Genomic DNA, 22,648 nt, shown 5'->3' with positions numbered 1-22,648 from the left:
GTTTGGCGGGATGCTTTCCTGCCGGTCCGACGCCAAGTCCTGCGCAAAGACGCCAAGAAGCAAGGGGCGAGCCCCGGACTCCTCTCCGAGGCGGTGCAGCTTCTCTCGAAAGGGGAAAAGAAATCGCTTTGCCAAACTTGGAAGTAGAAAAGGGCAAGAGTCCAGGAGCACCTGAAAGACTAACAAGAATATTTTCTGGGAGGGTATGAGCGAAAGCAAAACTTTGCAAAACTTTGCAGTAGAAAAGGGCAAGAGTCCAGTAGCAGCTTCGAGACTAACAAGAATATTTTCTGGGAGGGTATGAGCGAAAGCAAAACTTTGCAAAACTTTGCAGTAGAAAAGGGCAAGAGTCCAGGAGCAGCTTCGAGACTAACAAGAATATTTTCTGGGAGGGTATGAGCGAAAGCAAAACTTTGCAAAACTTTGCAGTAGAAAAGGGCAAGAGTCCAGGAGCAGCTTCGAGACTAACAAGAATATTTTCTGGGAGGGTATGAGCGAAAGCAAAACTTTGCAAAACTTTGCAGTAGAAAAGGGCAAGAGTCCAGGAGCAGCTTCGAGACTAACAAGAATATTTTCTGGTAGGGTATGAGCTCGCTCATACCCTACCAGAAAATATTCTTGTTAGTCTCGAAGCTGCTCCTGGACTCTTGCCCTTTTCTACTACTGCAGACAGACTAACACGGCGACCCACTGCAAAACTTGGAAGTTGGCGCTCCGACGAGCCGGTGGGGTTGCAACCCTTGCGAGCGGCTCCGCGGTCGAGTCGAGATCTGAGCGAGCGACCATCCGAGGGGGGCGGAGCCAGGCAAGGTTTCCTTTCCTTTTAGTTTCCTTTTACTGGGTTCGCTTTCGAAAGGCAGCCGAGAGAGGCGGCTCTTCTGGGGAAATGGAAACCGCGACCGCAGGCGCGTGATTTCTGCTCCGGCCGAAAGAGAAGGACCGGCGGGCGAGGACGATTCGGCCATTGATGCATGGGAAGTTTCGCCTTGGATTGTGTGTGTGTTAAGTGCCGTCAAGTCGCTTCCGACTCATGGCGACCCTATGAATGAAAGTCCTCCAAAATGTCCTATCTTTGACAGCCTTGCTCAGATCTTGCAAATTGAAGGCTGTGGCTTCCTTTATTGAGTCAATCCATCTCTTGTTGGGTCTTCCTCTTTTCCTGCTGCCCTCAACTTTTCCTAGCATGACGGTCTTTTCCAGTGACTCTTGTCGTCTCATGACGTGACCAAAATACGACAGCCTCAGTTTAGTCATTTTAGCTTCTAGGGTCAGTTCAGGCTTGATTTGATCTATAACCCGCTGATTTGTTTTTTTGGCAGTCCACGGAATCCGCAACACTTTCCTCCAACACCACATTTCAAAGGAATCTATTTTCTTCCTATCAGCTTTCTTCATTGTCCAGCTTTCACACCTTGGATTGGCCAGTCTTTAAATGCACATTTTCCCCCATCCAGATTCTCCAAACTTAACCCCATGCAAAGTTTGGAGAATTCGGATGGGGGAAAATGTGCATCTAGAGAGTAGCAAATCCAAGGCGAAACCTCCCGTGCATCAGTGGCCGGAATCTGTTTGCCCAGAGAGGGGAATAACCCCGCCCCTTCTTAACACAGGCAACACCTCCCAAATCTGCATATGCAAATAAGGCTGTAGTCTCAATAACGGGCAAGGCTGCTGGGGCTTGTAACTGCAACTGGAAGAAGCCATGGGCTTAGGGTTGCCAGGTCCCTCTTCGCCATCGGCGGGAGGTTTTTGGGATGGAGCCTGAGGAGGGTGGCGTTTGGGGAGGGACTTCAACGCCATAAATTGCCAAAGCGGTCATTTTTCTCTAGGTGATCTGATCTCTATCGGCTGGAGATCAGTTGTATTGATAAGCCTGTCATATTGTATCAGTACCCAACAACAATAAAACAGTAGGAGGTAGAAGATTCAAAGCAGTTTGTTTTATTGGCTAATACACAAAACGCCTGGTGAAAATTGCCCAAAGGGCAGGACAATTCACACACATATCAAAAGATTGCATGCACGAATATAGACTTCGATAATGGGTGGTTACAGAGGCGTAATACACACGTCAGGACCCAATTGCCCAATACTCGGGACCCCCAAATTAGCATTACCTATTACAGAATTGAAGGTGGTTACAGAGAAAGTGATGATCTCATGTTCACTAATGAGCAAGAAGACCCTACAGTGTCAGGTGCTGCTCTGTTTGATCCTAAGTTACTGCCTTCTTATCTTGGACCTTGATTTCTGCCAAGGCTCTAACTACGGAGGTTCCTAGCCGGTTCTTACCTATGGAAAACCAGCTTATGAAAGCATACTAAGATCGTCTATAGCTTCTCTAATTAACTTCTAACTAGAGGGTAAAACGAGGCCTCTTTAGGTTTGAGGCCTGCTAACATCTACAGGTGCTTGGTGTGACTTTATAATAGATGCCAACTCTTATATGTGGAGTCTGGCATGTTTATAAGTGCAGATAATACTTTATTGATTACAAAGAATATATTTCAAATAAAAGAATACATTTCCCATAGCATATAATGATTTCAGGCATTTCAGTATTAGCAGATCTCCTGCTACTCCCTGGCAGTTGGCAACCCTGCATGGACTGCTGTCCTCCTTGGGTTGCCAGCTCCGGGTTGGGAAATACCTGGAGATTTTGGGGGTGGAGTCTGAGGAGGGCGAGGTTTGGGGAGGGACGGGACTTCAATGCCATAGAGTCCATTTGCCAAAGCGGCCATTTTATCCTGGGGAATGGATTTCTATTGCCTGGAAACCAATTGTAATAGTGGGAGATCTCCAGTCACCACCTGGAGGTTGGCAACCCTACCCAATAGAGCTTGTTGCTACTGTTAGAACCCCTTCCTGCTAATTCCTGTTTTTTAATGGAATGTAGATAGTTGCCAGTTCTGGGGTTGTGAAATACCTGGAGATTTTGGGGGCACAGCCTGAGGACGGGGTTTGGGGAGGGGAGGGGCTTCAATGTCATAGAGTCCAATTGCCAAAGCAGCCATTTTCTCCAGAACTGATCTCTGTCAACTGGAGATCAGTTGTAATAGTGGGAGAACTCCAGCCACTACCTGGAGGTTGGCAACCCTAACTGTAGAGCTTTGGAGCACTAGAAAGCTTGAACACTGGGTTGTGTAAAGTTGGTTTAAATCAAAAGTATTGGATTTGGTGGAGGGAAGTACCCTCAGTCACAGCTGACTTAAGCGCATAAGGTTTTCAAGGCAAGAGACGTTCGGTGGTGGTTTTCCATTGCCTGCCTCTGCCTAATGATCCTGGACTTCCTGGATGGTCTCCCAACCAAGTATTAAGCAGGGCCAACTCTGTTTAGCTTCCTAGATTGGATGAGATCAGGCTAGCCTGGGCCATCCAGGTCAGGGATTTTTCTGCCATCAAGTCACCGCTGATTTATGGCTACCCCATGGGATTTTCAAGGCAAGAGATGTTCAGAGGTGGTTTGCCAATGCCTGCCTCCGCATGGCGACCCTGGCTTTCCTTGGTAGTCTCCCATCCAAATGCTAAGCAGGGCCAACCTCGCTTAGCTTCCAAGATCTGATGATGGCAGCAGGACAGGTAAGCAGATAATGGAAAGCAGGATCTCACATCACTCACCAACCACAATGAAAACTATACTCCAAAACCAGGGTGGTTTCCACATGAATGTACTCCACATTGGCCTCCTTACAACAGTGCTGTTTTCAAGAGCATCCACATGACATTGTACTCTATCTGTCCTACTTCTTTGTATTGCTGCAACCTTTCCCAAACCTCATTTGGTATGATATTTTTGGAAACTTCACAAAGCACTTTTGGTCACTGTGTATGGAAAGCATATGTTTTTATAGGTATCACCCCCATGAATGTCATATTCCAGCCCACACAGTCATTCCTACCCGTGCCATTGGAGGGCTGCCTTTCAAGCTTTTTTTAAAAAATCAGTAATAGCTAGATTGGTATAATATTACAGTGCTATACTGATCTATTGCAACAGTGTACTAGTTCTCAGTTTCCATTTTTTTAAAAAGAATAAGTCTCTCCCCTTTTCAGACACAGAATGGAAAAGGTGCAGGCTGTGCATTTCCCCTTCTGCCTCTGCAACAAAAATGGATGGAAAGTTACTTTAAAAAATGAAAGCTGGAAACTAGTACACTGTTGCAACAAATGATTACGACATTACAATGCTATAACAATCTAGCTATTCATGATTTTTTTAAGCCCGAGAAAAGCCCCCTGGAAGGTACAGGGAGGAAATGGCAACCATGGGGAGGCCGAGGCAAAAAAAAAAAAGGCAGAGCAAATTTCCGGGTAGACACTCCATTGCCCCTGCAAAGGCCTCTACATTAACAGCAGCAATGAGATCTACGCAGAGAATCATCACCATGTTGAAGCACCCCAAGTGAGACTATAAACTTCACACCTGAAATCTGTGGTGCTTCTGCAATGAAGTTGTAAAAACAACCTCAAAACAATTCCTTTTTTAAAAAGGTATGACAACAGGGAACACCTAGGAATGCAACTGTTTGGAAGAATATTGTCTGGATTCTCAGAAATAACCTAGTGAATGAAGGGTGCCTATACCAAAGAAAAAGGCCACCGAGAACCTGTTGGGTGCAAACTGGAATTGTTTAATTACTAGTGTATATCGTAAAACAGGCTACAGCTAAGAAAAAACATTGCTTCGGGAACATTGCAATCGGGAAAATCACTGATAATCAATAGATTTAACAGATTTCCTTAAATTTCTCAATAATTAAAGAAAGACGATCCCACTACCAAAGTTTCACTCTCAAGCTCCTATCCAAGTTACTGTTGTTGAATGAGCAATTTCACTGTTTGCCAAAGCCCCGATTGTTCTCAATCGCCTGGAGAAGTTTCTCCTTTAGTTTCTCTATTGTGGAATAAGGAGGCAGAAGTAGAAGTTGGAAGCAGGTCTGGGCCTCAGGGATATGATCTTCTGAAAGTGCCTTATGCGAGTGAATAGTTAGCTTCAAGGACTCCATTCCCATTATAGGGACCCGATCGTTTCCTGAGACAAACACTAAAAGGAGGAGGACACAGATTAGGAGATACTCATAAACCAAATCAGAAAATATTTGGACAGTTCCAAGTGTTGAGAGTACCTTCGCCCCAGCGGCCCACAAACCACATTATCTGTACTAACAAAAATGTATGAATGAAGCATGACTTTTTCCAATCCCCCCCCACTTTCCCCAGTGAAATTTAGAAGAAAAAGGAGAAGAGGAAGAACACATGAAGCTGCCTTATACTGAATCAGACACTTGGTCCATCAAGTCAGTATTGTCTACTCAGACCGGCAGTGGCTCTCCCGGGTCTCAGGCCAAAGTGTTTCACATCACCTACTTGCCTAGTCCCTTTAACTGGAGATGCCTGGGATTGAACCTGGGACCTTCTGCATGCTTTTTTGGCCCTGGCCTGGTGAAATTCTTTATCCAGTGAGACCAGGGCCCTGTGGGATCTGATGCAGTTCTGCAGGGCCTGTAAGACAGATGTTCTGCCAGGCCTATGGTTAAGGACAGCGACGGTTTCCATAATAGCTTGCCTCCCTTCCCCTTCCCTCACTGCATCTGGGTTAATTTGATTGGGGACCCTGACTGTTCTCCCCCAGGGTGGCTGAGGACCTGTGTGCCAATGAATGGGCACCAATTGGATTTCAGTGTTAGAGATTGATGGCTTTAGATGGTAAATTCTTTTTGTATATCAACTATTGTAGGATGTTTTAATGGCTGTTTGCTGCTCTCAGCGAGGCCTTTGCTGGGATAGAGAGTGGGATAGAAGTTTTAAAAACAAATAAACAAACAAAAAGACGATGATGAAGAAGAGTTGGTTTTTATAGCCTGCTTTTCTCTACCGTAAGGAGTCGCAAAGTGGCTTACAATCCCCTTCCCTTCTCCCACCATGTCCCTTCCCCCCCCCAACAGACACCCTGTGAGGCAGGTGGGGCTGAGAGAGCTCTGAGAGAACTGTGACTAGCCCAAGTTCACCCAGTAGGCTTCATGTGGAGGAGTGGGGAAACCAACCCGGTTCTCCAGATTAATTAGAGTCTGCTGGTCATGTGGAAGAGCAGGAAATCAAACCCTGTGAGGTAGGGTGTAAACATAAAATGGGGCAGGAGAACCATGTATACCGCCCTGAACACTTGGGAGGAATGGCAAGATTTAAAAAAACAAAACACCTTATTAATACTTACATAGAAAGCCTTTTTTGTCAGCCAAAGTTAGCTCATGGAAAACCTGCCAGAAGAACCTTACGGTAGGGTGAGTCGGACTGTAGATTCCCCAGTATATAGCATTCTTGAAAAGAAGGGAGGTGGGGAAACATGAGAAAGATGTGTGAGTGAAACTTGGGAGATGCAAAAATGAATGAGCCTAGTCAAGGTGGTGTCTGCATCCCTCTCTCCACCAACCTTTTCATACATGTCCCAGTCATAATTTGCATTCCCAATTGCCACCTCGATCAGCTCCTGGGGCTCGAAGAAGCCAATGACCTGTTTGTCCAGGACTTTAAAAAAGCCCCTCTTGAATTCGTCGAAAACTCCTTCCACGGATTTGTTGAAGATATAATCCACGTATCTGCTGACAAAGTCCTTCCTTTGAAGGAGTAAAGAGAAATCATCATAATAGTGACATGTCATTTACCTCTCAAGATAGAGTGGCTACCACAGCGGGTTTCTGAGAAACACAGTCTCGTTTCTTAAACAAAAACTCAAACTTCTGAAAATCAGTCAGTACCTCTCAGAAAAGTCACAGTGCTAGGGAGCTCAACTGTTGATCAGCTTTGTACTAACTGAAACAAATAATCATGTGTGTAAAGTGCCGTCAAGTCGCAGCCGACTCATGGCGAGCCCATGGAGTTTTCAAGACAAGAGATGTTCAGAGGTGGTTTGAGGTCACCTAGCAGGCTTCATGTGGAAGAGTGGGGAATCGAACCCGGTTCTCCAGATTAGACTCCCGCCACTCTTAACCACTATGCCATGCTGGCTCTCACAATAACCATAGAGGGGCGTTATACCAAAGCATTTCTGATTGAACATATACATTACATGAAGTCTGTAATTAACCTGTTCCCCAAATAGTACTGGAACCATAGTAGCCAATGTCTGTTTCCACCGTGGAGCTCTCAGGGAGAGAACTGCACATGATAATCATTACAATCCTGTGAGGTAGGTACATACAATGGGAGTGACTCGGATCAAGGTCACCCATTAGACATTATCCGCAGACCCTGGTTTTCAACTCAGGACCGGTGATCTATCCATTACAATATATGCTTACTCTTTAGAGTGGTAATAATGTCTAAAGAGTAGCCACGTCTGTTCGTTGCAGCAAAAAATGAATAAGGGTCTTGTTAGCCTTTAAGGAACTACACAAGGTTTCGTGAAGTTGGGACCAACTAGCTTTTCTACAGGCGAAACAGGAAGGAAGGGGGTCTTCTCTGACCACAAAAAAAGGCTATTGCTGGGAATCATAAGACCCATATGGAAAAAAAGTTATGAGGGAGGGCAATTGAAGTAAGGAGGGGAATTGGACATGACTGAGTGAAAACCTGGTTGGATCCAACCTACGGACTACAGTCAAGTTCATCAGATGCATGAAGTGGATTCTGATCTGGTAGACAACTGCCAAATGAGGCCCCTACCCCACCCCCAAATACATCTGCTAGAATAAAAATGTGTCATAGTGCTACAGCAGTGGTTCCCAAAGTGGGCAGTACCACCCCCTGGAGGGCGATGGGATTACCTAGGGGAGCACTAAGAGGCAAGGGGGCAGCAGGGGGGGGTGCTAGAGGTGTAATTGGATAGGGTAGGGGGCGCTGGGGTTGAGTTTGTGGAACCAAGGGGGCAGTGGCCTGAAAAGGTTGGGAACCACTGTGCTACAGGAATCTGGTTTATCTTTAGACTAGGCTTCCTTCCAGTCATTTATTCATTAAATTTCTACCAGGAGCCCTTGGGAGTAGGAGAACTGCAAGGCAAAAAATAAGGAAATCATATACATACTTGTTTGCTTTGGTCACAGCTACTGATCTGCCATTTGGAATCAAATCTACATCCATATTGTCCCAGGATATCTGAAAATCAATGTAAAAGTTGACTGTTTGAATCCTACTGGCTTTTCTGCTAGTGGAAGGGAGAGGAGGAACCCCTTTTTGATCCCTGAAAAAAGCTGTCAGGGATCGCGGGACCTGCCTGGACAAAAAAAAAAAAAAAGCCATGCAGATCACAGAGGCTGCAGTGAGGAGGGGGATACCGATTGAGCAAGCAGAAAAGATGGTAGGATCTACCTCTGTGAAAACCAAGCCAACAAAATGTAAAGCTCAAATCTGGTCCATCTAGTCCAGCCCCCGGGGTCTATGTAGGGTATCCAAACCTAGAACACCTCTTGTAGGTGACTCTTCAGGTTTTACTTGAAGACCTAGCCTCTAGTGACGGAAAGCCCTCTCACCCAATAGGTAACATCCAATAGGTATGTTGTTACTGTTAAGAAGATTCTCCTTAATGTTCAAGTTGAAACCTGCCATCTGATAACATACCCATTATATCTACTCTTGTCCTTTGGAGCACAGGAGAACAAGCCTTTGCCTACTTCCATGTGACAGTCTTACAGATATTTTGAAGAGTGTGATCACATCCCCACCCCATCTCTGAAAGGTAAGACCATCACCATTAGAAGAAGAAGAGTTGGTTTTTATAAGCCAATTTTCTCTACCTTTTAAGGAGAATCAAATTAGCTTGCGATCTCCTTCCCTTTCTCTAGTCTACCCACAACAGACATCTGTCAGAGATACAAGTTGCTCAAAATAAGTTTAACAGAGACAGTTGTCAAAGGGCTGTCAGATCAGGGACATCAAAGCTGATGCAAGAGGCAGCAAGAGCCTTGCAGGTCCCAGAGTGAACTGCAGCAAACCAGATTTAGGCAGTAGGCTGATGCAATACTGTGGACAGGTCTACAGGTGGCCTAATTGGTATCTGGTGCAGTACTGTATATAAGTCTGTATGACAATTACTCTGTGTTGGGGAAATATAGTGGAGTAAGTGTACGTGATGGTTGTTTTTATCTGTGCACTGTACAAAATAAACGCACACTGTTTTCTACAAAGCCAAGGAGTTCTGGTGGTGTGTTCTGGATAACTGCTACGTTCCCCCGTCAACATCTTGTGAGGCAGGTGGGGCTGAGAGAGTTCGGAGAGAACTGTGACTAGCCCAAGGTCACCCAGCAGGCTTCATGTGGAGGAGTGGGGAAACCAACCCAGTTCTCCTGATTAGTCTCTGCCACTCCTAATCACTACACCACGCTGATACATATAGCAAGCTAAGGAACAGAAACAGCTTAAGCCAATGGGACCAAATGCATATTAGTAGCTGGTCGGCTGCTGTTTACACAAAAAGATGAGCAATTCTGAAACATTACCAAGTGCAGGTGCATGGTGCCAGTGTAAGAGGCACGCCAAACTTCTGGAGATACTCACATTGTAACACAGCTGAAGGTTTGCTTCCATATCATCCTGTTCATAATCAAGAACTGCCTGCAAACTCCTTATTAACAAAAACAAAACAAGCAGAAAAACGTTTTCTAAGGAACTGCCGCATAACATTGAGCAAGGGTATTAAATGGTGTGGGGGGCCAGCCCACCCCCATCCATTGCACTGGAGGTCTCACACCAACCTTCACTGCTCACAGCAGCTGTTGGTAACCCGGCCGCCATATTTCATTCCAAAACATGGCACTTGGAAGCTGGGCTCTGACAGCTGCCACTTGTGTGCAGAAAAGCAGATGTTAACGGTGACAGGGAACAGCGGTAGGTAGGCAGTGCAGACTCTGATTTCTTTTTTCTCATGCAAGGCAAAATGCATTACATTTCGAAGGGAGAGAAGTTTAGTCTGGTTCAGAATGCCATTGCACGGGTCCTCATGAGGACCCTGTATAGAAGCACGTACACAACCAGTGCTCCCAGTTGTTTTCTGGATCAGGTTCAAGGTGTTAGTACTTACTTTTAAAGCCCTAAATGGTCTGGGAACTTGGTACCTTGGGGACTGCCTTCTCCAACATGCCCCTCAAAGAACCCTTCGTTCATCTACAGGCAACTTAGCGAGACCCAGGCCATGAAAGGCCTGCCAGACAGAGATGTTCCACCAGGCTTATAGTTGACGACGGCGCCAGTTTATATGGCCATATGCCGACCTGGAGTATGGGACCACCTCTGCTGTGGTCATCTTTATTGCTCGCCACCCAGTCTCTCCACCCTGTTAGCCCCCCAGATTACTGTCTGGGTCTTTGACAGTTATTATTACCCCTCCCCCCGGTTTGTATGATTTTTATTTTACTTTGAGATTACATAATCTCGGGGGGCTGCAGTGTTGTTTTATTAAGTGCCATCATGTTGTTTTAGATGCCGTTAAGTATATTTATAGTTCTGGTCTTTAATAGTTTTAAATCACTTGTGTTATACTTATTTTGTGAGCTGCCCTGAGCCCTGTGGGGGTGGACAGGGCAGAATATAAGTGTCAATAAATAAATAATAAATAGTCTAGAAAATCAACAGGCTTTTTAAAAAAAAAAAAAAGCTAAGTGAATGCTAAGACTTGAGAATCTGTGATGTTCAGGGCTCTCCATCAGGCTGTTACATTGTGTGGCTCCATCGGGTTTGCAGACTGAGTCAATTTCTGGTTGAATTTGGAACACCCTTTAGCATTTATCTGAAAGGTTACATTTTTTAAAACAACATCTAGGTAGAATCTGCAGCAAAATTTGAACGTGCACCACCACAAGAAATACACGGCTAGAGATATACAAATACCGACTGATAAAATTTAAGCCACTTACTTTCCCAAGACTGGGCTCAGTTCTTTCAGGTCATCGAGGGAGGGCTTCTTGCCCAACAGTTTTTTAAAGACAGCAAGTGGAAAAGGTACATAGACAATGACCCTATTGAAGAGGGACATCCCGTAGAGGATCCCAAAGAGGTAATACTTTTTCATCTCGGCTGAAGGCTGCAATTAAAGAGATCACGAGGTCATGGTATACTCCGATGAGCCAGTTGCATTCCTCAGCTAGCTTTTTCCTGTTGGGACCCTTGCCTAGGACTGTCTATATGAACACAGCTAGGTCAGGGCATTCTTTCGGGTACATCCCTTCTTCTGGAATGGCCTATCAAAATGGATGCGGAGGGCAGCTTCATCTGCTGCATTCACCAAGGTCTTTAAGATGGTTTTGTTCCTGTGGGCACTGGGTGGTAGGTGAGCTGTTTGGGCAGATTTGGCTGCATTTTTACCTATGTGCATGGGCTTCTAGCGTTGTGGCTTGTATTTAATTGTGCATTTTAATTGTGGATTGTTTTTAACTTGCTGCCGGATGGTTATGATGTTTTTGTGACTCTGAAGCTTTAGCTGTTTTGTTAGTTGTTTTTTAGAAGAGATAAAATGGGGTATAAATGTTTGACAATAAATAAATGGCAATAAGGAGCAGTTTTGGATGTGGCTAACGTATAGTGTTCTCTTGTACTACTGGCATACTGCTTGTACGTCTTGCCCACTATCACCAGCTGTGTTCGGCAACAGCTTTCTAAGTCCCCCAAAAGTCCCCCGATAAGGGTTTTTCGCCTTTTTTGCTACCCTGAGAGCTTTGAGCCAGAGACAGATTTCTGCACCTTCTATTTGTAAATCTGATGAAGGGAGCTTTGACTCTCGAAAGCTCATACCCTGAAAATCTTGCTGGTCTCTAAGGTGCTATTGGGCTCAACTCTCGTTTTTTCTATTGCAGACTAATGTGGCTACACTCCCAAAGTATGTGCTTGACCATCAATGAACTACAGTCTGACACATCAGTACTTGTAAAAATCCCATCCTCCTTCTAAAGAGCCCAGGGTCACATGGATCATTCTCTCTTCCCCAGTTTATCCTCCGAAGAATCGTGTGAGGTAGGTTAGACTGAGGGTATGCAACTGGCCCTAAGTCACCTTGCAAGCTTCCATGGCAGAGTAGGAACCTGTACCCATGTCTCCCAGATCCTAGTCCAACTTTCTAACTCAGAAGACCACCCTGATTTCTCAAGCAGCACCATAAGCCAAAGGTCTAGTAACTTTCATGCGCAGCCACTGGCTCATCTTGTAAAGGGCACTTTGGACATGTAAACTGGGAAGGCCGTAGATGCTGCTACATCCCTGGACCAGTTTCTCTGCACAAGCTTCTCTTCAGAGGATCTAGAAAGTATCAGTGGCCAAATGCACAAGTTTCAGTGCATTCAGCTGCCCCTATACGTTCAGTAACATTTTGCTCAAGAGAAACAGAAATTCCAGGTGTGAAAGCAGCTACCTTTGAGCACTGAAACAAGACAGGAAATCAGATGCCCTAACTTACGTAGATGTCTCCAAATATTTGCCTCATCATATTCACAAGGCTGAGGGAAAGAAAATGGCTACCAGATTTAAGCCCTTCTCTGTGAAACAGAACAAACTTATTCAGAATGACCCCCCTTCCCCCATGATCTCGTTTTAGGAGCTTCAATTAGGCCAGGGGGAAGAAAATTACAAGGTAGAAAAGATAGTATTCTAATACGTACACCATCATATCTAAAATTTAAATTAGGTAAGCCCAAGTTCTTGTAGGCTGCAGCCTAAATAAAGTTTTAAAGCCAGACAGCAACACCACAACACTTTATCCATTTATCCATCACATTGTGCCCTGTCCTCCCTCCAAGGCACTCGTGGCAATATATATAGTTTTCCCTGTCTTAATTTATCTTCACAACAACCATATGGGGTAGGCTAGGCTGAGAAAGCATGATAGGCAGGGAGCGCAGGTGCCATTCTGCATCCCCTCCTTGTGCCTAGAAGCATCTCTGAAGCAAAAGCTTACCCTAGATGGAAACCACAAAGGAGAATTCTTCTCACAGTACATAAACATCCCATAATCCGGCTGGACCATCTCATCAAACACATACAAAAAGTATTCGAACAAAATCCCTCCGGCTTCAGGTCGATCCACCTCTCCTTCAAACTGAATCTGCAAAAAAGAACAAAACCAACAACACAGAGATTTAAAAAACCCAACAACATAACAGTAGTGACCTTGGAGAATGTGAGGAAAAGAACAGAGCAAATAACATTTTTCACTGGAATCTGCCCATAGTCATTAGGGTCCCCTTCCTCCTCAAGAACCCTGGACTGGGGTGGGTGAGTTTAGGGCCTGCCAGTGTGCAGGAAAAGGCCTTTTATATGAAGTGGTATAATGTCAGTGGAAATCCCCGTCCATTAAGGCCATGCTGTTTATGGGCCAGGTGTTTGGGTGCAAAGCCGCCCAGACCCCATAAACTACTCGTGTGGGTGTATGTGAGGGAGGGAACAGAATTCTTTCCTGACAAAATTAAATACCCAAAGGTCAAGAAAAAAATCAACATTCAAGGCCAAAGATGTAAAGGTTATATCAGCACAAAATATGTATATATTTATTACAGGCTAAAATAAATAACATATACAAGGCCCTACAATAGCCCACCAAACCACACAAATGGACATACAATCACAGAATTAGACTTTGACCAAACGCATTTTGGCCAAATGGCCTGCTTCAGTGGTCAAAACAACCACAGTTCCAGACTACAAATGTACATGACTTTCTAAAAATCTTTATGACTGTAGGTACGTTGTGTTCTGAAAAAAATAAGTGAATTAAAAATATAAAAATATATGAATTAAACACTTATCCTGTATAGATCCACACTAACTGCAGGGTAACAATATATATACCTGCAAAGCTTCCTCATCTGTTTTATGCTTCCACACGAATGGGCAACTAACCCTTCCTTGGAGGTCTCCCATCCAAGACGTATGATGACCCCAGCAAGAGACTTTCAAGGCAAGGGAGAAGCGAACGTGATTTGCCATTGTCTTCCTCTAAAGAGTCTTCCCTGGTGGTGTCCCATCCAAGACTCTTTCCTGACAAGCCCTTGGGCCAAACTGGCCCATCAGGTAGTTGTAGATTCGTTTTGTATGATAGGAATCAGTGGAGTTCTAAGATGTTACTACATTGGCATTGCTTCGTGGATTCTATAGCAGGTTGCATCTTATTTGGCTCCTCCCTGCTTTCTGTACTTCTTGGAAGAGTGATGTAAACGTTTATAAAAAGGAAACATTTAGAAATGTCAAGAGCATTCGGGGTGTGTTATGTGCCATCAAGTCGCTTCCAATTTATGGCGGCCTTACAAATTAACGACCTCCAAAATGTCCCATAATTGACAGCCTTGCTCAGGTCTTGCACACTGAAGTCCTTTACTGAGTCCTTCTACAGGGCCATTTTTAAAGCAGAGGAGATCAGAGTACAGAAACTGACCGACAGCGGCAAGATGTCAGGTTCTGGCTAGCGTAAGCTGATAGTCCAGCTCTGCAGCTTTGCATTTGAACTCCTTCACAACCTACAGGTGAGCCTGCAGTCACATGTGGCCCACTCTGGATCCAACTGTGGACAGCATTTCCAAGAGATGAGCAACAATGCTGCCCAATGCCAACTCACCAACAATTGCATTTTAAGGGAGGCGTCTTCCACTTGACTCAGTTTGTTCAAAGTGTCTTCTACAAGGTTACGGCGTTGTACCCGCAAGGGAAAGACAGGCAGTTTGGGATATTCACCAACTCTGTTCATTTGATTGCAGACTAATATGTGCTGGGCTGCTGCCTTTGTGGTCTAGAGGAAAAATAAAAGGAAAAAGGAGTTATTTATCTAGTATTTCAGTCACTTAAGAGTCTATCAAGTATAATTTTTTTTGGGGGGGGGGCTTGTCTCTGCAGCTGTGCTCAGTGGGACATCTGTCAAGATCCCACCCATCCCTGGGGGACCCCTGCTCAGGAGGGGGGCAGGCGTACAGCACCCACCCACCTCTTGGGATATCTGCTGCTCCAGGGTATGAAGAAGAAGCAGAGCTGGTTTTTATATGCCGACTTTCTCTACCACTTAAGGAAGAATCAACCTGGCTTACAATCACCTTCCCTTCCCCTCCCCACAGCAGACATCCTGTGAGGTAAGTGGGGCTGATAGAGCTGTGAGTAGCCCAAGGTCACCCAGCTGGCTTCATGTGTAGGAGTGTGGGAAACCAACCCGGTTCTCCAGATCAGAGTCCACTGCTCCAAACCACCGCTCTTAATTACCACACCACGCTGGCTCTCTGACTGTGGAGTGGGCACCCTTGGTTCTCATCCATCCAGCACAGATTATCTGATGAAGGCAGCTTTGACCCTCGAAAGCTCATACCTCGAAAATCTTATTGGTCTCTAAGGTGCTACTGGACTGTAATTTAGCAATGACTGGATAGTCCTACCTCTTGGGACCAGAAAGCTGAGCTAAGGCCTTTTATCCAGTCCTCCCTTGCTGACTTTGTTTCTCTTTCTTTGCATGCAGGCATTTGTGCCCTGCGCCTGCCCAGAGAAATGTACCCTTTGGCTCTTAGCCTAGAGTTGGGAGGAAGATGTGCTAGACCTGCTCAACAAGACAAATGCACTTGGTAACCTTTGTAAACAAAGGAAAAAATATGTAAAGTGAAAACAAAGATATCCCCATGATGACTGTATTGTTTAGACCAGGGGTGGGGAACGTCAGGCCCGGGGGCTGTTTAAGGCCCGCAAAATCATTTGGTCTGGCCCTTTGCTGGTCCTGGCAGATCTCTAGCTCAGAAGGATCTAAGAGTGGTGATCCGCCCCCTCCAGCGGACAGGAATAGCCTCTATTCAAGGCGGATGTTTGTTTTGCTGAGAAAAGGAACCTTTTTTTCTCATGCAGAAGAGTCATTAGCTATGGAGCTGCTAGGACCGCCGAAGAAATTGTGTTAACCCTTTCCCACCCGGGCCATGGAGAAACGTATACCCTCTGTACTACAAGAGGACTGGGGGTGGACATGGCGACAATGGAGGGGTTAAAGGGGGCATGGCCAGAATGCACGTGGGGGGCAGTTCTTAGCCAGTGTGTCCTCATTTCATCCCTGCAGGTGGAGGTAGCAGGAGCTGGCTGTAGAATCCGGACCCGACCATGCGGAGCAGGAGCAACTCCGGCGTGCAGCTGGATGGCTATGCCCAGCTGGTGCAACAGACCATCCTGTGCCACCAGGTGGGCAAGTACGCCACCAGTTGGATGCCTGCCTGCTTGCCCATGCCGAGGAGGGGTCATCTGGGACAACTGCCTGCTTGGGGCTTGGTCAGCTAATTTTTAAGTTGATAATTTTGTCTGGCCCGTGAATCATGTTATAAATATCCAAATGGCCCTTGGTGGAAAAAAGGTTCCCCATCCCTGGTTTAGACCAAGCCTAAGTTGATGGCTGGGGGGGGGGAGTCATTCCATGTGTGTGGGTGTTAAGTGCCATCAAGTCACTTCCGACTCATGGTGACCCTATGAATCAATGTCCTCCAAAAAGTCCTATCTTTAACTGCTTTGCTCAGGTCTTGCAAACTGAAGGCTGTGGCTTCCTTTATAGTCAATCCATCTCTTGTTGGGTCTTCCTCTTTTCCTGCCGCCCTCAACTTTTCCTGGCATGACTGTCTTTTGTAGTGACTCCTGTCTTCTCATGATGTGACCAAAGTGCGACAGCCTCAGTTTAATCATTTTAGCTTCTAGGGTCAGTTCAGGCTTGATTTGATTTATAACCCACTGATTTGTTTTTTGGCAGTCCATGGTATCCATAACTCCTCCAACACATTTCAAAGGAATCTACTTTTTTCCTATCCACTTTCTTCATTGTTCAGCTTTCACATCCATACATAGTAATAGGGAACACTAGGGCATGAATTAACTTGATCTTGGTTGCCAGTGACACATCCTTACAGAACTAAAAAAAAAAATCACAGCGGTCACTATCCAGGCTATACGAACACTCTTGAGCCTATCCCTTCTGAACTGGCATGGAGGGAATAATGGAGAATTATCAAGGGAGTAAGTGCCCCGTGGCGCAGAGTGGTAAACTGCAGTACTGCAGTCCAAGCTCTGCTCACAACCTGAGTTCGATCCCAATGGAAGTTGGTTTCAGGTAGCCAGCTCAAGGTTGACTCAGCCTTCCATCCTTCCGAGGTCGGTAAAACGAGTACTGGGGGTAAAGGGAAGATGTCTGGGGAAGGCAACGGCAAACCACCCCGTAAACAAAGTCTGCCTAGTAACCGTCGAGATGTGACCCCCATGGGTCAGGAATGACCTGGTGCTTGCACAGGGGTCCTTCACCTTTTACCTTAAGGGAGAATTATCAAGGTCTTTCTCTTTTGCTCACCCTGGAGCTCTTGGAAGAGCTCTCCAGCAACCCTACCTCCCTATGCTATGCTGGAAGACAACTGGGAGTAAAGAGGAAAAGACCACACACTAGTGAGGGCCTTTTCAGTGGCAGTCCCAAACATATGGAACAACCTCCCCTGGCCCCCTCTTTGTCAATCTTCAAGAGGCAGTTGGAGACAGTTTTATTTAGGATTGCATTTGATTTATTTAGGGTTTTTTTTACTGGCAGTCCTAATTGGATTTTTAAAATTGTTGACTTTTTTGTGGGTGTTTATAATTGTGGTTTTTAATGTTTTTATACAATGTTTCATTTATAGCGTAAGCAGCCTTGAGCCTGCAAGGGAGAAAAGTAGCTAATAAATGTTTTAAATAGTGAGTTGACAACAGCATACTAGGTGCCACACCTTACCTCTTGCACAAAAGTAGACTCAAGGTGGAACAGTACCATCTTGTCCATGGGATTGTAAACAAAAGGAAAGCGGCAGAAAGAGATGAGAGAGGAATAAATCTGAGAAGGAAAGAAGGCACCATAGGTAAGACAGAAGTTCTTTCCTCTCCAGATCTCTGCTCCATTAACCTCTACCAAGCATCAACAAGTTCCGACTTCTTGTTAGACCAGGGAAAGATGACTGGGGGGAAAACCCACAATGCTTGCTTGCTTTTAGAGAAAGTCTTCAGGAGCCAATGCAACTCAAGGCTAATTAAGTGGTGTGATCTTCAAATAGGTAGCACATTGATCACCAGTGGGGCATTCATGGGGCAATCACCTTTGTGTCTGCAGGGCGCACACATTCAGAAGCAACTGCCTCCACCATAGGAAGACACTTGGCCTGGAACGTCCCAGTATTTTGTGACTGGCCCCTGTTCTCCATGGAAGTCACTTTTGGGGTTGGCAGTGCTTCTGAAGGCAGCCATTTGGGGGTAGCACCTACTCAATGTTCTCAAATTCCAAAAATTCCCACAAACTCTAAGAGAGCATGTACTGTTATGTTTTAAGAAAGAGAAACTAAAGGAGTGGTTAAAAGTGGGGTGCAATAGTACTCATGGGGGTGGAGGAACTGGAAAGGCCAAAGAGAGCATCCCAAACCTGGCTCTACATGATTAGGGCTATTTGTTCATTGACTCCAGTATCAACAAGCTGCAGCTCTTCAATGCCTCCTGCAGAGATCTTGGCCAGCCCTGTTACTAAAGACATGTAACAGGAGACGCCAGGCCTGGGATTGTTACACAGTGCAAACTGCTTTGGAACTATGGACCTTTCCTAAGATGTACAGATGCATATGATGTATAGATACATACCTGCTCTGAGCCTGGCATGCTGGAAATGTGGGTGGGCTGTAAATGTAAGAAAGAAAGAAATGATACTGCACCCTTACAAATTTTGTAGAATATATGTTTATGCAGCTTGCACCAGCTGGACAGACCACAAATACTCACAAGGTTTTCAATCGAGGTGTGCCATCTGGCTAAATCGATAAAAGGGTTAATTGCTTTGGAGATATTATCAATATAGAAACTGTTCAGTGGGAGTTTGCAGCCGGCCTTCTTGTTTACCTTGAACGACAAATGCCACCTGAGTTCAGACAAATGGTGTTTATACAAATTCACAGTGCTCCCACCCACTACCCTGGCACACATGGCTGGGACCAGAAGTGCTGGAGGGCATCATAGTGCCCAGTCTTTCTCTCTTTCCAACCTTCCTGCCTTTCACCATATTTTTAAACAAACTGTTTACAGAAACGTTTAGACAAATGGGGTTGTCACGTCTCCCAGCCTTTCAAAAAGGTTACTTGGATTGCCTACCTTGTATAGTTTTTGAAGCACTTCCAAGACTGGAATTACTTCCTGGCAGGTGGGATGAACATAGTAATAGTGCAGCTGAGACACCACAGCCTTCTTAAACATCTGAACAATTCTGTCGAAAAAAGTGGCTGGCAAGGATAACCAATATTTTTCTGGAAGGAAAAAAGAAGGGCAAGAAGGGAATATTGAGCTCTTCTCTTCAACAAAGATTAAGGGATTTCCACATTCTCCACCTTACAACTCATTGCCTAGCTAGGAACGTTAGGAAACAGACATAGTATCTACACATTTTATCCAGCCCTTCCTCTGAGAAGCTCAGGGCAGAGTACACAGTTCTCCCACCCATCTTACTCTCATGGCAACCTTGTGAGGCAGATCAAGGCGTAAGAGATCAGACCAAGATCATCCAATGAATTACATGGCAGAGTGGGGATTGGAACCTGGGTCTCCCTAATCCTAGGCTAACACTCTGATGCAGAGGTTCCCAACCTTTTGGAGCACCTTCGGCATTTGGACAGAGGCTTGGGAAATTCCTGGAGATTTGGAAGCAGCGCTCAGGGAGGGAGCCCAGTGGGGTTGTGATGCTCTACAGAAGAGGTTCCCAAACTGTGCTCCAAGGAGCACTTGGTGCTCTGCGAAACATCTCCTAGTGCTCCGTGAAGAGATTGGAAAGAAAAATACTACTGTCATCTGGTTTAGCATATAGGTGCTAGGTGAAAATTAGTGCTCTGTGACTAATTTCTCTCCTGAAAAGTGCTCCATGACTCAAAAGGTTTGGGAACCTCTGCTCTACAGCCTGCCCTCTGTAGCTGCCATTTCCTCCCCAGGAACTATCTCTGTAGTCTGGAGATCAGTTGTGATTTCAGGAGAAGTCCAGGCCTCCACCGGAGGTTGGTAACTCTACAGAGGATGGTGGGCTCCACTACAAAATGGCTGCCCACAGGAGGCAGAGCCAAGCACAAACCGTCAGAGTGGGGTTGGGCAACCTTTAATTATACCTTGGGAATAATAGGGGAAGGAGAAGGTGACTAACTACATGCAAACCCAGAGGATGGGGTGCGGTGGGGGAGAAGGGGACTACAGAGAAAAGAAGTGAGGGCACAGCCTTTCAACACAAAGGTTTCCCATGGCTTGGGAGCAGAAATGCAGCTATTTTTTCTCCCAAGGTTCCTCGAGCCCTCATTTTCCATTTCCTGTCTTCCCCTGGTTTCCATGTCTTTTATCCATGCTTTCTCAAGCCACCTTTGATATTACCTGAGAAAGCCTGAAGAGATGGAAGAGATATGAAAAGACAACAAAGGGAAACTGAAGAACTAAGGAGCCTTGGAGAAAAGCTGCTGCTGTCCAGCAACTCTGCCAACCCCCGCACAGGTTCTCTGGCCTTCCCAACAGAGCACCACAGATAGCACCGCTTGCCCATCTGGACTCACCACAGCCCAGATGTTGGGCAGTGTGGTCTGTTCTGGGTGCCACCCCTGCTTAGGCTCACTGCAGCTCAGCTGATGGATGGTGTACCCCCCTCCAGCTGATCTGCGGCACTGCTTATCTACTTGGGGAGGGGATGTGGCTCAGTGGTAGAGCATCTGCTTGGCATGCAGAAGGATCCCAGGTTCAATCCCCAGCAACTCCAGTTTAAAGGGAATAGGCAAGTAGGTGATGTGAAAGGCCTTTGCCTGAGACCCTGGAGAGCCGCTGCCCGTCTGAGTAGACAATACTGACTTAGATGGACCAAGGGTCTGATTCATTAGAAGGCAGCTTTATGTGTTCATGTGATACTTGGGGATCCTCCTCCAGCAACTGATAGCAGCTGTGGACAGGAAATCTCCCTTATTGGCATGAAGGCAGCCAGTAACGGGTCTTGCCTTCTCAGCCTCCCACCGCCCATTTCATTGGATCACATGGGAGGCACCAGGAGAACTGCCAGAGGTCATCATGGTATCCTTGGTCACCATGTTGGGGACTGGGTAGGATTCCCTCCGAACTTACCCAGAAGGTCTGAAGAGCGCCTGCTCATGTCGCCGGCGGCTTTTGCCAAGGGCTGAGCCAAGGACTGCAGGTTCTGAGCTTCAAGAGCAGCAGAGCACTCAGGCAGCAGAAGGAAGCATTGAAGGGCCTCTTGGTGAGGAGAAGTCAACGGAAGGGAGGGGATCAGGTGGTTCAGTAGAGAGAACGAGACCTGCCGCCATTTTGAAAACAGCACTTTTAGTCACGCATAGACTGAAATGCAGGTACCTGCTGTATTCCAGCAAAGCACTAGTCTACTTCTGGGAACACACCCCTTTAAGTCCACAGCTGAAATGGTCAGGATAAATGGAACTTCAAGACAAAACACTGGCTGCCATCCTTATGCTGTGCAGTTCCTGGCTTACACCAGGCCAGGACACAGAGTAGGGGACAGGAAAACCACAAGATAATGACACCAGGACACAGGGCAGGCTGTACACCTCAAGTCGTAAAACATATTATGCACCGGAGGAGAAATTCACATGAGATAAGTGTCTCTTTACAATGTGTGATTCCACCTAAGTTTTGATACAACCATGTTACAATTATGGGCCGACAGACAATTAATCTGAACTACAGCTTTCCTCGAGAACTGGTTCCCAAGTCTGGATCATGGGAAGTTACTCATAAAGGACAGGGTTTATGAGCCTCCACAAAGTGCCTTTCCCTGGTATTACGGGCAGCTGCATTATCCCATAGGTACAAGTGATGTGAACAGGAAGAGCTTCCATGGTGTCTTCCACATGGGGTCGGGATTTTGTGGTTTCCCTGTTGCTGGGGCAGATAAGGAGCATCAGCAACCTTAAGCAGATCATGAGAGTGAGGGCATCTTGGCCATCTTCTGGGCATGGAGTAGGGGTCACTGGGTGTGTGTGGGGGGAGATAGTTGTGCATTTCCTGCACTGTGCAGAGGGTTTGACTAGATGACCCTGGTGGTCCCTTCCAACTCTATGATTCTAACAAGCTTCCACTGAGAAAATGCCATATTTTATTAATTTTGCTCTATTTTCTCCCCAGACTTTTGCTGCATTTCTAATGCTTTGAGATGGAAGGGAAATGCTTAATAAAGGGTTGATTTTGTTTTCTTAGATGTCAGCGGCATGCCCAATGCAACCACCCATTTTTTTAAAATATCTATGACTTACTTTGGAGTCTGTTAGATTGCCTATTTCAGACTGCTCATACACACTGTGTTCAGGCCAGGAATAGCTTAAGAAAACTCCTGCTATAACAAAATCAGTCTATGGTGCCACAGGTCTCAAGATTTTTTGCTGAAATATACAGGCATTGCTACTCTTTCCAAAATTCATGACCAGTAGACGTTTCTCTATGTATCACCTGTGATTTTCCCAAGCACTGCCCACACATATTTGTGCTCATCTTAGCATTAAGGGCTAGAAACTTGGTTGTTCTTTTAAAAAACCCACAATTATTGGGAGGCAAAATTGTGCTTCCAATACGAAATGTCACAGTTCTGTAAGTGCTGCTTTAGATGCAGAGAATGCACACAGCTCTATCTACAATTTCTCTCCTATGATTTCAAAATAAATTCTTTTTTTTCTGGACACAATCCACTATTAAC

General features: G+C 45.7%; 1 protein-coding gene across 1 annotated transcript in view; it reads right to left on the bottom strand.

Moving 5' to 3' along the window:
- Positions 1 to 4,832: 4,832 nt before the first annotated feature.
- The window catches only part of LOC130482464 (probable E3 ubiquitin-protein ligase HERC6), a 35,400-nt gene continuing 17,584 nt past the window's right edge, over positions 4,833 to 22,648 (bottom strand). The window contains exons 12-23 of the mRNA XM_056855189.1: positions 21,049 to 21,238; positions 19,063 to 19,214; positions 18,697 to 18,813; positions 17,669 to 17,767; positions 14,528 to 14,698; positions 12,875 to 13,021; positions 10,845 to 11,011; positions 9,490 to 9,556; positions 8,021 to 8,091; positions 6,431 to 6,614; positions 6,215 to 6,317; positions 4,833 to 5,044 (exon numbers count right to left, since the gene is read on the bottom strand). Of these exons, the coding sequence (XP_056711167.1) occupies positions 4,833 to 5,044; positions 6,215 to 6,317; positions 6,431 to 6,614; positions 8,021 to 8,091; positions 9,490 to 9,556; positions 10,845 to 11,011; positions 12,875 to 13,021; positions 14,528 to 14,698; positions 17,669 to 17,767; positions 18,697 to 18,813; positions 19,063 to 19,214; positions 21,049 to 21,238 (1,680 nt within the window). The remainder of the gene's footprint in view (positions 5,045 to 6,214; positions 6,318 to 6,430; positions 6,615 to 8,020; positions 8,092 to 9,489; positions 9,557 to 10,844; positions 11,012 to 12,874; positions 13,022 to 14,527; positions 14,699 to 17,668; positions 17,768 to 18,696; positions 18,814 to 19,062; positions 19,215 to 21,048; positions 21,239 to 22,648) is intronic.

This window comes from Euleptes europaea, chromosome 9 (assembly GCF_029931775.1).
Source record: "Euleptes europaea isolate rEulEur1 chromosome 9, rEulEur1.hap1, whole genome shotgun sequence".
NCBI classification, from domain to species: domain Eukaryota; kingdom Metazoa; phylum Chordata; class Lepidosauria; order Squamata; family Sphaerodactylidae; genus Euleptes; species Euleptes europaea.
This window is presented reverse-complemented; position numbering and strand designations above follow the sequence as displayed.